The following is a 17,764-nucleotide window of genomic DNA, read 5'->3' on the forward strand; positions in this document are numbered from 1 at the left end:
TTCCTTTCTCCCCCTCTTCATAATATATGAACCATTTCTTCTCAAGAGATGCAGCATGAGAAGATACACTAGTATGAGTCTTCTGTTGATATCCACTGTGCTTATTCAAACATAATATTTCTACTCTACTGTTATTTCTCAAAGGAGGTGTGAGTGTTTGTGCCTCAGGGAGGGAACACTGATTGTATACCACTACAATCCCAGAGGAAGCCAATGCATTGGTGCATTCTGAAGAGCTATCCTTCTCTGTCTATTTAGGACAAGGCACTCAAACCAATTTTCTTCCACTGCTGATGAAATAGTCCTACTGCACCAACGTATCAATGAACTGGCCCCAACACAGACTCATGAAGCACATCGTAAAGAGTGACGTTGACTTCTACAAACATATACAGTGGGGCAAAAAAATATTTAGTCAGCCACCAATTGTGCAAGTTATCCCACTTAAAAAGACAAGAGAGGCCTGTAATTTTCAAAATAGGTACACTTCAACTATAACAGACAAAATGAGAAAAAAAATCCTGAAAATCACAATGTAGGATTTTTTATGAATTTATTTGCAAATTATGGTGGAAAATAAGTATTTGGTCACCAACAAACAAGCAAGATTTCTGGCTCTCACAGACCTGTAACTTCTTCTTTAAGAGGCTCCTCTGTCCTCCACTCGTTACCTGTATTAATGGCACCTGTTTGAACTTGTTATCAGTATAAAAGACACCTGTCCACAACCTCAAACAGTCACACTCCAAACTCCACTATGGCCAAAACCAAAGAGCTGTCAAAGGACACCAGAAACAAAATTGTAGACCTGCACCAGGCTGGGAAGACTGAATCTGCAATAGGTGAGCAGCTTGGTTTGAAGAAATCAACTGTGGGAGCAATTATTAGGAAATGGAAGACATACAAGACCACTGATTATCTACCTCGATCTGGGGCTCCACGCAAGATCCCACCCCATGGGTCAAAATGATCACAAGAACGGTGAGCAAAAATCCCAGAACCACGCGGGGGGACCTAGTGAATGACCTGCAGAGAGCTGGGACCAAAGTAACAAAGCCTATCATCAGTAACACACCACGCTGCCAGGGACTCAAATCCTGCAGTGCCAGACGTGTCCCCCTGCTTAAGCCAGTACATTTCCAGGCCCGTCTAAAGTTTGCTAGAGAGCATTTGGATGGTCCAGAAGAAGATTGGGAGAATGTCATATGGTCAGATGAAACCAAAATATAACTTTTTGTTAAAAACTCAACTCATCGTGTTTGGAGGACAAAGAATGCTGAGTTGCATCCAAAGAACACCATACCTACTGTGAAGCATGGGGATGGAAACGTCATGCTTTGGGGCTGTTTTTCTGCAAAGGGACCAGGACGACTGATCCGTGTAAAGGAAAGAATGAATGGGGCCACGTATCGTGAGATTTTGAGTGAAAACCTCCTTCCATCAGCAAGGGCATTGAAGATGAAAAGTGGCTGGGTCTTTCAGCATGACAATGATCCCAAACTCACCACCCGGGCAATGAAGGAGTGGCTTCGTAAGAAGCATTTCAAGGTCCTGGAGTCGCCTAGCCAGTCTCCAGATCTCAACCCCATAGAAAATCTTTGGAGGGAGTTGAAAGTCTGTGTTGCCCAGCAACAGCCCCAAAACATCACTGCTCTAGAGGAGATCTGCATGGAGGAATGGGCCAAAATACCAGCAACAGTGTGTGAAAACCTTGTGAGGACTTACAGAAAATGTTTGACCTCTGTCATTGCCAACAAAAGGTATATAACAAAGTATTGAGATAAACTTTTGTTATTGACCAAATACTTATTTTCCACCATAATTTGCAAATAAATTCATAAAAAATCCTACAATGTGATTTTCTGGATTTTTTTCTTCTCATTTTGTCTGTCAGAGTTGAAGTGTACCTATGATGAAAATTACAGGCCTCTCTCATCTTTTAAGTGGGAGAACTTGCACAATTGGTGGCTGGCTAAATACTTTTTTGCTCCACTGTACACTAAGCCAGGGCTTATAACAGCGTTCTCTGTGTGCCAACCTTAAAGACACCCTGGTCGCAGCCATTGTAGGTGCTCTCCATGGTGTAGCTCCGGAGCACACCCATCTCCCTCCAGACCACCACCCGGGCTGTGGCCTCTCGGGACTTCTCCACAAGGTAGTTGCAGCTGTTGAAGGAGAAGGCTGGGGCTATCCGGTCCAGAGTCTTAGGGATGGTCTGGAGACAAAGACAAAGCAAGAAGAAATGTGCTTTAATACAGGTGCAGGGATGGGTATTCTTTACACTGTTTAGGCCAAATAACGTAGATAAAGAAAGGGTGATTACCGTCATGATTCATTGAAGCGCTAATAAATTATTGATAAATGATTTACAATATATACATTCATCGTTTTTCACAACATGACATCATTCCCAAGACACATTGTCTTCCCCCAAAACAAAGCTTGATACCGTAGCTAGGTAATGATGAACAAGCGTTAATTCAACTTCAAATATCCAGTAATAGCTACCCTATATCCTGGGTCCTCCTTCAGGGTGGCAGTATTGACAGCAGAACCTGACTGCCACACAGTCTCCTTCACACTACAGCCGTACAGGAACACATTCTTCTTCCGCGAGTGACCATGGTAATCACAGAACACCTGTGGAGGCAACATGACACAGCTGTGATGACGGCCCTGAAGGAACACAAGGTTTTGGGCGTCGTTGAACCTCATTAATCTAACGGGGATCACATAAATGACAAGGTTTTAAGGGCCATTGTGTGAGATAATAACACAGCGGCTTTAGTACAAATGCAGTCGACTGTCTAGTCAAAGTGGGCATTAACCGCATCAATTCACGTGGAATACACTTTGGTGAGCAACATTTACAACAAAGAGAAGTCAATCACTATCCATAAATTGCATTAGGCACTTGTTTTGTTTAGTGATAATAATACAGTTTCATGCTCATAATTATTTGCAGGTACACTGGGGGATTACGGTAATAATAAACTGTAAATAACGGTTCAATTGATTTACAAATCAAGTTAATTATTTAATTATACTGCTGCCACACAATTGACTTGTTCATTTCCCAACACAGTAAAAAATTATCAAACCCATAGGTGAGAAGGTTTCTGATTCTTTACCTTTACGCTGAGGCAGGAAAAGTAATTAAAAAACAAACATTTGTTTCACTATGAACATTGATTTGACATAATTAACTTATATTTGGCATTTCAAGACACGTGCAATGATTTTCAGTTACAGAAATAAACCTGCCAGATTGTCATAATATAAATTAGTTACCTGTAACTGAGGTTAAACAGTTCTAAAACAGTCCAATCAAGTTTGTGGTAAGAAGGGCTGAGAAACCCAGAGCTATATGTTTGCCTGGCTTTACATTCTGGAAACAGAGCAAATGTTTGTTGGAGTTCAGGTAGAGATCACAGCAGAACACCTTAGCTATAAACAAGATAAGTAGATTCAGAAAGAACATCACAAAGTTCAGGGGCGGTGAATCAGATAGACCAGGGATGTTGAGTTATATATCTGAATGGCCAACATAAGTGCTTTTGCATCACATTATTGTCAAAGCAATGCATGTGCTGTCTGAGTATTTCTGTGAGAGGGTGGGGTAGAGAGAAAGAGAGAGAAAACGAGAGTGTGAAAGAGAGCTATCTATTTGTTCTACACTCTTAGTGTTATCTAGAACCTAAACGTTATTTTCAGCTGTCCCCAAAGGAGAACCCTTTTTGGTTCCAGGTTTTGGGTTTTGTAAATCCTTTCCACAGAAGGTTCTACATGGAACACAAAAGAGTTCTCCTATGGGGACAGTCGAAGAACCCTTTTGGAACTCAAAAGACTGTACAAATGCTTGTGAAGTGAAGTGTGGAGCTGTTGAGTGACATGTCTCACCAGGGGTGTCTTGCCGATGCTGTTGAGGTAGTAGAGGAAGCCCTTGGCATGGTATATAGTAGGGCTCAGTACAGGATCAGGCTTCATCCACTGTCTGTTGAGATCTTCACCGTTCAGAGAGCAGCGGTGACTGTTAACAACACAACAGAGATACATACTATGAGGTCTACTGCTGAATAATGCAAGTCTTCTTTACGGACATAAAGCTCAAAGCCGTTTCAGTGCACTTATCAGCAAAAACCCTAACATGTGGTCATCCATATCTCAGGGTCTGCGAGATCAGCACATACAAACAATAGCGATCCGATTCGGTTTGTCTGAGCAGACCAACCACAGTAGCAGTCAAGTTGAGTCAAGAGTGTCAAATTATACCCTCCATTTTAGGATTGTTTATGCAATACTGAATGTCTATCCTGTCTATCCTGCAGTTGGCATTGAATCATATGAATGACCTTTGAATGGAAAGGCATTATGTAGAGAGCATTTACAGTACCTGCTGAACTAAACACACAGCAACTCAAATCACATAGGGCCAAATCTGACTAGAGATCTGCACAGCACAGGAGGCTGGTGGCACCTTAATTGGGGAGGACGGGCTTGTGGTAATGACTGGAGTGGAATCAGTGGAATTGTATCAAATACTTGGTTTCGTGGTGTTTGATGCCATTCCATTTGATCTGTTCCGGCCATTATTATGAGCCGTCCTCCCCTCAGCAGCCTCCTGTGCTGCACGGGCAACTCAAGTGATGCAGAAATCTCCCATTAACGTCAATGCAGTAAGACATAAGATTTACACAAAACATAGAGGAAAGGTACAGTCTCATGTACCATGGAGAAAGTATCCTATTGCCATGTTCCTGGCCAGATGAGCATCGCCACAGTAAGATCTGTTTTTCTCAAATCGATAGTTATATGATGCTATAGTCTCAAATTAACATTTATGGGGAAACATGTATCACATCATTTATGATACCGTGTTACATTGCATTTAATGGTGATAACTATCGTCGCTGGCTTTCAAAGTAGCCTGTACTCATTTCCATCTCTCTCAGTCCAGATGAACTATACTGGGTAGACTCATCTGGGGAGAGCCACACTGTCCGGCAGTGCAGCTCTTAGGTTAGATTAGGCACTTCTGCATTTAGTGGCAGACGTTCACTAACACCCGCATACAGGCGTTTTCCGTTTCGAAGTGTAACAATTCAGAACATTCTGGTAGAGCAACATGGAGCAGTTTGATTTAACATTTTATATCATGCTCAATTTGAACATAACAATGCACACATAGTAGGGGGGGGGGGGAACAATCTAAATTGTGCCAAATCCACCTAAATTATCAAACTAAATGGTAAACATAAAAACAATTCAGCAGATAACAGCTACACCAGAAGCAAAACTTCATGTCTCGGTAGCCAGGAGCTTGATCATTTTCCATTACTTATGAGAGGGGCAAATGACGGATGTTTAACGTGTGATTGCTTGCCAAACTAGAGGGCAGCCTTTCCAATCTTTACTGACAGCCTGTCATGGAGCTGCCAAGGCAGAGAACACTGACCTGACAGGTTAGATGTCAATTGATTACTGAGTTCTGGACCCTCAGAACTATTGGACTGAGTGGTGAACGAGAACTGTTGGTTGGTATTTCTACAGCACGACTGCAAAACACACAGGGAAAAGGTGGAACAAAGTGGCACGAAGATGTTTATCTAGCCAATCCTATGCATTAAATGGGATCAAGTAATACTCACTAGTATGTTCATTTCAGAGGAGGCTGGTGGGAGGAGCTATAGAAGGACGGCTCATTGTAATGGCTGGAATGGAACAAATGGAACGGTATCAAACACATCAAACATATGGAAACCACACGACTCCGTTCCATTAATTCCATTCCAGCCATTACAATGAGTCCTATAGCTCCTCCAACCAGCCTCCTCTGGTGAGTTTCCATACCTTACGATTCTTCAAGGGGAATAAACGTGACATTGTTTTGTACACATAATGAAGCTACCAGTGAAGACCATGACACTCATTGACTGTCTAGAGCAGAAACAGACCAAGGCCAGATTAGATTTGATATGACCAGCTATAATATCTTTGAAATACAGTATGCCCTGCAATAAGCTACAGGCTAGTTTTGATGCACCTAAATATTAGACATCAAAATCTATAGTCATCTCAACATAACAACCTAGCAGTTGAAAGGGCACCTTTCCAAGCTCTCTGGGAGCGACATACTCAAACTGAAACTAACCTTTGGAGTGGACCAACTGGCCGTCTCTGTCGTAAAAGTTATATCTATTCACTTGCTGTACAGAAGACAATAATATCATGTACAAAATTATATTCAAACACAAAAAAAAGCTTCTCCAAAAATAGAGTAGACCTCCTGTTGAGGTATCGTTTCCACTTGGCGAATTATCTTTCTTGACATGCCTACTAACTTCTAATTCAATCTGATCACAAAGCCTCTGTTGTCAGGCAATTTGGTAATCCACGGGCTTTGCTGAAAATGACACAGAAATGAAAGACTATATCTTTCAGTTTAAAAACTCTGCTTTGTTCATGACAGTAAAAAATTTATGAAGACCTTTGAGTTCCCACTCAATGAGGAGCGAGGGCAGCAGAGCATTTTGTTTCCATTTACTGTGTGTTACAGTCTGACAGCCCGTCCCCGTTTCACAGCCTGCAAGATGTCCGCCGGCCATCCCACATTATGCTCACAAATTTAACAAACTGGATGACTAGGAATAGTAAGTGGGTGGGTATGGATCTAATACGTACATGTCATGAGAGTGACGGACATGATGAATGTATCGATCTATCTCATCATAACGCACAGTATAATACATTAAAGCCAAGATTTGTGAGCTTTGAATGTTGAACTCTTCATCTGAAGTACGTTTTTCAATGCGTCTCATATTAACTACAGTGTGATACTGATCCAATATAGTGAATCTTTGGGCATGTGATAATTTTGTTCCTCAGTCATTTCAGGTTGGGGATGAAAGAGCAAACTACCGTTACACCAGAAACCTGACAAATCTGTGCTGAGATAAATTGTACTCCAGGCCTTCCTAACGTCTCTAAAAAACTTTGCCCAGATATACTGTATTTAAGTTCATGAATGCAGGACTGAGCTTCAACAGATTTTTACCTAAGCAGGAGTAATGTTCTTATAGGATCTAATTAGAAACAGAGTTGATCACGTGTGAATGGATTGGAATATAATGGTCATCTATCCAACATCACACTAAATGAGTGTATATCTCTGTGTGTGTTGGATGTGGGAGTCACTCAGATCTTTGACAGTAACAGCTGGGTCGTTCCACCAATTCAGTGCTTTTTGAGAAGTGTAACTTGGTCAAAATAAAAGTTTGATTTCACTTAATTTTATCTCACTTAACATTCTGTCATGTCCAATTTAATTTAAAAAACAAGTTTCCCATCACAAGATGTAAAAAAAAAATGACTATAATAATTGCCCATTAAGTGCCAAATAAAGTAACATGATTGACCATAACAGGGTTGATGATTTCCTTTTAAATCAGTCATGGATCACCTTGTGACAGGGAATGGAAGCTTCTTGTGTACAACAAGGAGAGGAAGTGGCTGAAAATGCATAACATTGATCTTCAACTGACCCTAGAAATAGTACTGATAGGAGACCTGGAGAGACCGGGTCAGTCAATTACTAATATACTAATAGTCTTTGTAAAAGGATTCATCTTCAACTCGCAATCTGTGGATTCTATTTGATTAGATAGATTGAAATTGTACGTTAAACATCACAGCATACTTGAAAGGTATACACTACCGTTACAAAGTTTGGGGTCACTTAGAAAGGACCTTGTTTTTGAAAGAAAAGCAATTTTTTTGTCCATTAAAATAACATCAAATTGATCAGAATACAGTGTAGACATTGTTAACGTTGTAAATGACTATTGTAGAAGGAAACGGATGATTATTTTATGGAATATCTACATAGGCGTACAGAGGGCCATAATCAGCAACCATCTCTCCTGTGTTCCAATGGCACGTTGTGTTAGCTAATCCAAGTTGATCATTTTAAAAGGCTTATTGATCATTAGAAAACACTTTTTCAACTATGTTAGCACAGCTGAAAACTGTTGTCCTCATTTAAAGAAGCAATAAAACTGGCCTTCTTTAGACTAGTTGAGTATCTGGAGCATCAGCATTTGTGGGTTCGATTACAGGCTCAAAATTGCCAGAAACAAAGACCTTTCTTCTGAAACCGTCTCGGATGGTTGAGGGGCAGCTCTTGTGGAACTGTCGGGGGATCTTGGATTTGGGTCCCCGTTTTCGTCTGTCGACAGCAGGGTGTTGACCCTGGATGCTTCTGTGTGTCGCTCTGAATGGGAGTCTGTTGGATGACTGGTATGGTTGAGTGGCTTATTCTTAAAACATTTTTTTTAAAGAATGGAAGTTCAATGCAAAAAAAAAACATTGTTGAAACTGTTCTGAGAAATGAAGGTTATTCCATACGAGTTGTCCTTGATGTTGTCCTTGAGTTGACCCTGCCCTCTAGTTGTCCTTGTTTTTTTGCATTGTTGATTTCTTTTTTCTCTTTACTTCATTTTCTTGGTTGTTGGTGCATTGGAGGGGTTCTTGGGAGTGGGGAATGGACATATTATTATCTATTTATTTATTTTTCTTGGAGGACCGTAGGAGGGATCTCGGATGGTTGAGGGCAGCTCTTGTGGAACTGTGGGGGGGGATCTTGGAGGGTTTGGGTCCCCTATTTAGGAGATCTGTCGCCTTGTAGGGTTGATGTGAGATCTGTCGGGTTGAATGCTGTTGTCTGACTGGTATGGGTTGATGTGGCTTCTAGCCTGAGGTTTGGATATTCAGGGTGTTGTCTGTCTATAGGTAACAGGGTTGATGTGTTATTCCCTGGATGCTTCTGTAACAGGGTTGATGTGTTATTCTAGCCTGTCTGTCTATAGGTAACAGGGTGGATGTGTTATTCTAGCCTGTCTGATAGGTAACAGGGTGATGTGTTATTCTAGTGTCTGTTGGATGACTGGTATGGTTAGGTAACAGGGTTGATGTGTTATTCTAGCCTGTCTGTCTATAGGTAACAGGTAACAGGGTTGATGGCTTCTAGCCTGTCTGTCTACTGCAAGGTAACAGGGTATATTATATCTATAGTTTTGTGATTCTATGTCTGTCTATAGGTAACAGGGTAAAAATTCTAGCCTGTCTGTCTATAGGTAACAGGGTTGATGTGTTATTCTAAAACAGGGTTTTTTTTAACAGGGTGGATGTGTTAAAGGTAATGGAAGTGTCTGTCTAATGGGTTGATGTGTTATTCAAAAAAATGTGTTATTCTAGCCTGTCTGTCTATAGGTAACAGGGTTGATGTGTTATTCTAGCCTGTCTGTCTATAGGTAACAGGGTGGATGTGTTATTCTAGCCTGTCTGTCTATAGGTAACAGGGTTGATGTGTTATTCTAGCCTGTCTGTCTATAGGTAACAGGGTGGATGTGTTATGTCTGTCTATAGGTAACACTGTATTCTAGCCTTTCTAGCCTGTCTGTCTATAGGTAACAGGGTTGATGTGTTATTCTAGCCTGTCTATCTATAGGTAACAGGGTTGATAGGTTATTCTAGCCTGTCTGTCTATAGGTAACAGGGTTGTTATTCTAGCCTGTCTGTCTATAGGTAACAGGGTTGATGTGTTATTCTAGCCTGTCTGTCTATAGGTAACAGGGTTGATGTGTTATTCTAGCCTGTCTGTCTATAGGTAACAGGGTGTGATGTGTTATTCTAGCCTGTCTGTCTATCTATAGGTATAGGTAACAGGGTTGATGTGTTATTCTAGCCTGTCTGTCTATAGGTAACAGGGTTGATGTGTTATTCTAGCCTGTCTGTCTATAGGTAAGGGTTGATGTGTTATTCTAGGTCTGTCTATAGAACAGGGTTGTGTTATTCTAGCCTGTCTGTCTATAGGTAACAGGGTTGATGTGTTATTCTAGCCTGTCTGTCTATAGGTAACAGGGTTGTGATGCCTGTCTGTCTATAGGTAACAGGGTTGATGTGTTATTCTAGCCTGTCTGTCTATAGGTAACAGGGTTGATGTGTTATTCTAGCCTGTCTGTCTATAGGTAACAGGGTGGATGTGTTATTCTAGCCTGTCTGTCTATAGGTAACTGAGCTAGCCTGTCTGTCTATAGGTAACAGGGTTGATGTGTTATTCTAGCCTGTCTGTCTATAGGTAACAGGGTTGATGTGTTATTCTAGCCTGTCTGTCTATAGGTAACAGGGTTGATGTGTTATTCTAGCCTGTCTGTCTGTCTATAGGTAATGTGTTATTCTAGCCTGTCTGTCTATAGGTAACAGGGTGTTATGCCTGTCTGTCTATAGGTAACAGGGTGGATGTGTTATTCTAGCCTGTCTGTCTATAGGTAACAGGGTTGATGTGTTATTCTAGCCTGTCTGTCTATAGGTAACAGGGTTGATGTGATGCCTGTCTATCTATAGGTAACAGGGTGGATGTAGCCTGTCTGTCTATAGGTAACAGGGTTGATGTGTTATTCTAGCCTGTCTGTCTATAGGTAACAGGGTTGATGTGTTATTCTAGCCTGTCTGTCTATAGGTAACAGGGTTGATGTGTTATTCTAGCCTGTCTGTCTATAGGTAACAGGGTTGATGTGTTATTCTAGCCTGTCTATCTATAGTCTGTCTAGCCTGTCTGTCTAGGTAACAGGGTTGATGTGAGCCTGTCTGTTATTAACTTGATGTGTTATTCTAGCCTGTCTGTCTATAGGTAACAGGGTTGATGTGTTATTCTAGCCTGTCTGTCTATAGGTAACAGGGTTGATGTATTCTAGCCTGTCTGTCTATAGGTAACAGGGTGGATGTGTTATTCTAGCCTGTCTGTCTATAGGTAACAGGGTTGATGTGTTATTCTAGCCTGTCTGTCTATAGGTAACAGGGTTGATGTGTTATTCTAGCCTGTCTGTCTATAGGTAACAGGGTGGACGTGTTATTCTAGCCTGTCTGTCTATAGGTAACAGGGTGGACGTGTTATTCTAGCCTGTCTGTCTATAGGTAACAGGGTTGATGTGTTTTGCGATCAGTAATCTCAATCCATCGATTTTCTGTCAATTCACAAAGTCGATGACTGGCACTACTATCTTGTTCTCATACAACATGTTTACTTGTAGTCTCACGCAGTCTGATATTTCTTCAGTCGCCATTATAACAGATGTCAGGGTACAAAAAGAACCTTCGTCTCTTTATAGCATTTGACGGAATTAATTTTCTAAATAAATGAAAAATGAATGAATTCAAACGGTCTTTTTACTCCTAGACACAGAAGTCTACCTCCTGTCCTTTACAAACAAAGCAATCTGCCGCTGGGTCCACTTTGCATCCCAGACAAAGACAGTTCAATTTAGTTTTGTTACAGGGAGTCGCCAGTTCAGGGGGATGAATAGATTTCTATGCCCCGTCTAATGGGGTTACATCCTAGTTTCACCCTCAAATCTCCATCAGACATGGATGTGCACAATGAGCATTTAGTTCGACCTCAAAGTCACTGCACCCCACCACGCCACAGATTCGGATTTAAGCATTAAGCATTGCCAGGATGGAAAATCACTGTTACTGTATCCCAGAGTTTATCATTTAAAACTAATGGAAAACATTGAGCAGATATTGGAGCTCTTATCACTATTGGGAGGGGGAAGCGCTCTGTCTGGCAGCACATGGGTGAGTCCCATTAACTGGTGGAATTGGAAAGTGGAAATTCATTTTCCTTTTGTTTGGAGTGCTCTGATGGCTTCACAGATAGAGGATAGAGGCTCAGGTGAGCAGAGGAGGGAGCAGCCTTGACACCTCCGTCCCATCTCCCTCGCTCTCTCCGTCCGTGGCCACGGCTATCACTATGGAGGATGGGCTGGCTTTAAAGGAGATTGTAAATGTGGCTGACATGACAGACCTCCCAGGAGAGAGTCATGGGTTCTTGGACACACTGTACATTGATCTGACACATCAATGTCCTGTCTGAGCTATGGAACACACATGTCACATGGCTCCTCTTCACAGGAGAAAGCATCAACGTTTACACATGTTCCATCCATCAACAACACAAATACAGCCCACACAGAGCAGAGCAGGAGAGAGATTGATAAAACCATGCGATTGATTGGTGATGCACTCAAAGAGAACAAAATGCCATTTCATATTCAGGTCAATGAGAGAGGATACACTACATGGTTGGTTCCCCCTTTGCTGCCATTACAGCCTCCACTCTTCTGGGAGGCTTTTCACTAGATGTTGGAACATTGTTGCAGGGACTTGCTTCCATTCAGCCACAAGAGCATTAGTGAGGTCGGGCACTGATTTTGGGCGATGAGGCCTGGCTCGCAGTCGGCATTCCAATTCATCCCAAAGGTGTTCGATGGGGTTGAGGTCAGGGTTCTGTGCATGCCAGTCAAGTTCTTCCACACCGATTTCGACAAACCATTTCTGCATGGACCTCGCTTTGTGCACGGGGGCATTGTCATGCTGAAACAGGAAAGGGCCTTCCCCCCAAAAAAAGTTGGAAGCACAGAATCGTCTAGAATGTCATTGTATGCTGTAGCATTAAGATTTCCCTTCTCTGGAACTAAGGGCCTAAAACGACGCACCATGGAAAACAGCCCCAGACCATTATTCATCATCCACCAAACTTTACAGTTGGCACTAGCGTTCTCCTGGCATCTGCCAAACCCAGATTTGTTTGTCGGACTGCCAGATGGTGAAGGGTAATTCATCACTCCAGAGAATGTGTTTCCACTGCTCCAGAGTCCAACGGCGACAAGCTTTACACCACTCCAGCCGACACCTGGCATTGTGCATGGTGATCTTAGGCTTGTGTGCGACTTCTCGGCCATGAAAAACCATTCCATAAAGCTCCCGACAAACAGTTCTTGTACTGACGTTGCTTCCAGAGGCAGTTTGGAACTCGGCAGTGAGTGTAGCAACAGAGACAGACCATTTTTATGCACTTCAGCCCTTTTCTGTGAGCTTGTGTGCCTTACCACTTTGCAGTTGAGCCCGTTGTTGCTCCTAGACGTTTCCACTTCACAATAACAGCCCTTACAGTTGGCCGGGGCAGCTCTAGCAGGACAGACATTTGATGAACTGACTTGTAGGAAAGGTGGCATCTAGTGCCTCATTGAAAGTCACTGAGCTCTTCAGTAAGGCCATTCTGCTGCCAATGTTTGTCTATGGAGATTGCATGGTTGTGTGCTCACTTTTATACACCTGTCAGCAACCAGTGAGGCTGTAATAGCCGAATCCACTAATTTAAAGGTGTGTCCAAAATCTTTTGTGTATATATAGTGTGCATAGCTAGACAGAGAAGCTACAACCATATAAATGTTGACATTTGTGCATCAACACCAGTCCATGAATAATGACTGATTTTTCTATCACAGTATAGCCTATTCGTCACATCAATGGCCTAAAAATGATCATAGCTAGCTGGTATAGTATCTCGTTTGAAGGGCCTAGAAGGCTTTTACTCAACTTGGTGTTAAAAATTGAACATCGGGAGCATTCAACGTGTGGCAGGAAATCATCAAAGCTATGTCAACAATACCAACATTTCTCTGTTACTCACTCCAATTGTGGCAATCACATTTCCCCTGTTTGTCCAGTTGAAAGATTAATCAGCTATTCATCCAATGTTAAAACGTTCTGCTCAATGACTCAAATAAAAAGGTCATTTTAACCAAATTAATGATGTAATTGTGACGCTTAGTACGATTTGGATAAATAATAACGATCTGTCACCTCTGTGGAAAGCATAGACCGGAGCTGATTGGTTCTGACACCGTTGCCTGGTGCTTCATCCCTGTGATGTTGCCAAGGAGGGAAACTTGCATAACCAAATCACCAGAGACCAGGCAGGCCTACTGTATACAGGAAAAAGCATAAACCTTGTGTTCACATAACAAAAAAATTAGGTCATTTCTTACCTCACTGATAAACACCTGAAAATTCCTAAATCCTCTTTTGTATCATTTCCCTCCATTTACCTTGAGAGAGATAATAACAAAGCTCCTGCTTGTTACACAAAGCGTGTCCTTCCATAATATTGCCTGATAGCTTTAAACCATTTTCGACTCAGGCATTCATCTCTTCAGATGATGCCCATGGAAACCCTAACAGAACTCTGGCTGCTGCTACGTTCTGTCTGTGTGATTGACGTGTCCCTCGGGATGTCTGAGAGGAAAGAAGTAAGTGCAGACGACAGCTGCTGGGAAGATAGTTAGTTTTGAAATGCTCTTAAATGCAAAAACCCTGCTCTCCGTTAAGCTAACGGATCCAGCATCTTCTCCATACCGGAGTTCAAAGCCGTCTCAGAAACCCTCTGAACCGCTTACTGACTGTCTTACACTGATGTACTCTGAGAGCCCAAATATGAAAATATCTTTAGAACTCATATCAGTTATATGCATCTATTCTCCACCATGGAGAATCATACTGTAGAAACACTGAAGCAAGTGGAGACTTACGCCACTGGATCTTCAAATAATCTAGAACACCAATGTGACAACTATGCTGATAGGCAGTGCCAGGCAACCTCACTCAGCACCACTATGCAATAACTGCAGCAACACCCACATCATCATGTCGTATTGCTTTACTCTACAGCCATTTGGTCTACATCTTCTCCTGGAACTCTAGATTGGCTGGGCTGGTTCAGACACATTCACCCTGTCCGCCATTGCGCCTGTGCATTATTTACGAGTGACTGCCGTCCCACAATCCACCACAACAAGCCTGAGTGGAGCGTGAAGCCAGCAGTTGAGTTGTGTTTCAAGTGCCTACTTCACCCACCCCCTCTCTCCTGGATGCTCTCTCTTCCTTTCAAATCTCACAGTGGATTTAAAGCAGGGTCTGTCAGATGTTTTGACGGAGCTTCTGTTGTGCATGGCTGGGTCGGACTGACTGTATTATCACCTGTGTGCAAAGCATAGAGATGGGGGATGGCTTTGTTTTGAATATTCATTTGTTTGCTTATTCGTGCCTGCTGGGCACAATCATTCTGCCGAGGGAAAAGTCATGGGATGTTGTTAAGTATCTCCCTTGATGTGGAGCTCTGAGCAGACAAAAAAACATTTGGATTGAATATTCAAATAAACAAGACTCATTGTATACATTTTAAAATCCCATTCAAATGATGCTCTAATACAACTGCAATCAGAACAGCTCATTATATTGCCCTGTTATATCAAATGTTATGATGTACTTTTGTCGAGTACGCATACAGTATAAATTGCAGTATACAACTATGATATGGGATTCGGAATAACAGAATAAAATGGAAAACTAAAACATCACATTATTGTCATTATCTGTAAACTACCCTCGCGTTGAGAGGACATTAGATGAGGGTTGAGTGGTCCTCTCTGACCTGTGATACCGCAGGATGTGGCTTCTCTTTGTGTTATTCCAGACTGAGAGGGAAATGAACTGAACACAACATGAGCAGCAGCTTACTCTGGCTCTGGGAAAACACACACATCCTCATTTCAACACACATGGCCAACTCTAAAGACACACAACAACGCACGCACGCACGCACGCACGCACACACACACACACACACACACACACACACACACACACACACACACACACACACACACACACACACACACACACACACACACACACACACACACACACACACACACAGCCTGTGTCTGAGTAACAAAAGCTGTTCCTCCTACCAATGCAATGCGAGCTGAAGGAAATTGGAGTGTGTCTCCGTTCTATTTTCTGTTTTTGCACTTGATTTGAAGTCATGTGAATGAAGTTTCATTATCTGCTCTTCAAAGGCTATCCCATTACAGTCCCCAGGAAATTCATAGCTTTTAAACTCACTTTGTTTATTCATATTTCTGTTCTCATTAATCTCTACATCTTTCTTCCAAAGGCAAAGTCAAACTGTTATTGTACAAATAGCTTTTTTTTCTTACCACCATAATATTTTAAAATATGCTAAATGATTCATCTTCAACACTTCAGAATCCTCTCCATAGAATGGCTCTAGTGGCTGAGATAACATGCTCCCAGCAGTTGGCCAGAGAGCAGTCATGCATATTCACATGCCCATGCTGTTAGGGGCTCTGAAGACACCTGAGCAGGTCTGGGCCCCGGTTCCCAGTTGTGATGTAAGTTAAGCATTACGATGATCGTACCAGATGCTTTGTTATTTACGAGCCAACTTTTGAATAGTGTTTCCTAAAGAAGCAGTGTGTCATTGCACCATGTGTCAATACGGATAGGATTGAAAGAAAAACAGTGCTGCTCTCTGATCATTTTTCTCCATTCAAATAGCATTAGAATTATTCCACAATACTGGTCAGCTCCTAGAGAGATATTGCCACCTATGTATGGCTGCAAATATTGAGGTGAATTATTCTAGTACGCACCCCATAACAATGCACTAAATCAGAGATTTGGCACATCATTGCGTACATGTTATGCTACACATCATGAAATATATTGAAACAAAAATGACAGACAGTAGCAGGGAATTAGCTAAATAGAATTCAATTGAATGAACATAAAATATATTTCAATGTGATCAAAATATAGGGCTATGTAACACTATCTATCTTATGCAGTCATCTCCGTTTTCATTTTAAGGATTGTGTTATTCTTCACTTTTTTGTAACAATTGCAAAGACATTGGCAACTTTGTAGGCTATTTGTAGTCAACTTCGTTCTGAAGTTATCGGTAGTCACAGAGAGACAGATAAACCTCTTGATTCGGTGTTATGCTGATATAGCTTCTGTGTAAGAAGAGGGAAGGAAGATAGTCTGGCGGGTAGGAGCATTGGGCCAATATCCAAAAGGTTGTTGGATCGAATCCCTGAGCTGGCAAGGCAAAAGTCTGTCGTTCTGCCCCTGAGCAAAGCAGTTAACTCCCTGTTCCCTGGGTGCCGATGACGTGGATGTTGATTAAGGCAGCTCCCCGCACCTCTCTGATTCAGAGGGGTTGGGTTAAATTTGGGAGACACATTTCAGTTGAATGTATTCAGTTGTACAACTGACTAGGGATCCTAGGGATCCCCCTTTCCCTATAAAGTGATGGAGAAAAGCATCTAACAACGCACTTAGTTGTTCTACGAGTGGTCTGAGGCAGTTGGTTAACGAAAATTGTTTTCAAGTCCACATTTAGAAACAATGTTTTGGGAAACTGTTAGGCTACTAAAGATACACCGTAAGATGGTTCTAACGATGATCTTAACCCTACGTAGGACCTGTATTGTTGCTGCTGGTGAGGTACAGTACTGCTGCTCATCTGAGAGCTGCTGTCGGTCTATGGCCATCCACATAGCCCATTGACATCCAGTATAGAGGCCTGCCCGGATTTTTAGCTTCATGCCAAACACACCATGGCAACATGGCCGATTATTATTATTATTTTTAACCTTTATCTAACTAGGCAAGTCAGTTAAGAACAAATTCTTCTTTACAATGGGACTCCCAAACAAGGCCAGATATGATGCAGCCTGGATCAGATAGCTGCATGGAGCCCAAGTAGAACCCTAAACATATTGTTTGTAGATGAGGATAAAAATACATTTGTGTTCCGTCTGTCGCAAAACTTTTTTGAGCTGGAGGGTTTTGTTATTACCCAGTTGTATGCTTTAGTTTGCTTTTGTTTAGCCAATAATTAAAATTAAAATAGGTGAAATGATTCAGGATGTAGAATGAATGCCTCATTACAGAATATTAATATCCAGATCATTAAACATTTAAGTGCAAAGGCTTCAAAACTAGTAGAGGGGCTCAGCCTCCTTCTAGGGCTCTTCCCTCTGGGCTCGGTTCTTGC

The 17,764-nt window shown here is 41.9% G+C and overlaps 1 protein-coding gene across 1 annotated transcript in view; it reads right to left on the minus strand.

The window, feature by feature from the left end:
- LOC135509493 (cytosolic carboxypeptidase 4) overlaps positions 1-17,764 on the minus strand; it is a 141,727-nt gene that overhangs the window by 49,452 nt on the left and 74,511 nt on the right. Inside the window, exons 19-21 of the mRNA XM_064930203.1 lie at positions 3,901-4,030; positions 2,509-2,640; positions 2,039-2,215 (exon numbers count right to left, since the gene is read on the minus strand). Coding sequence (XP_064786275.1) covers positions 2,039-2,215; positions 2,509-2,640; positions 3,901-4,030 — 439 coding nt within the window. The remainder of the gene's footprint in view (positions 1-2,038; positions 2,216-2,508; positions 2,641-3,900; positions 4,031-17,764) is intronic.

This window comes from Oncorhynchus masou, chromosome 22, assembly GCF_036934945.1.
Source record: "Oncorhynchus masou masou isolate Uvic2021 chromosome 22, UVic_Omas_1.1, whole genome shotgun sequence".
Taxonomy (NCBI): Eukaryota; Metazoa; Chordata; class Actinopteri; order Salmoniformes; family Salmonidae; genus Oncorhynchus; species Oncorhynchus masou.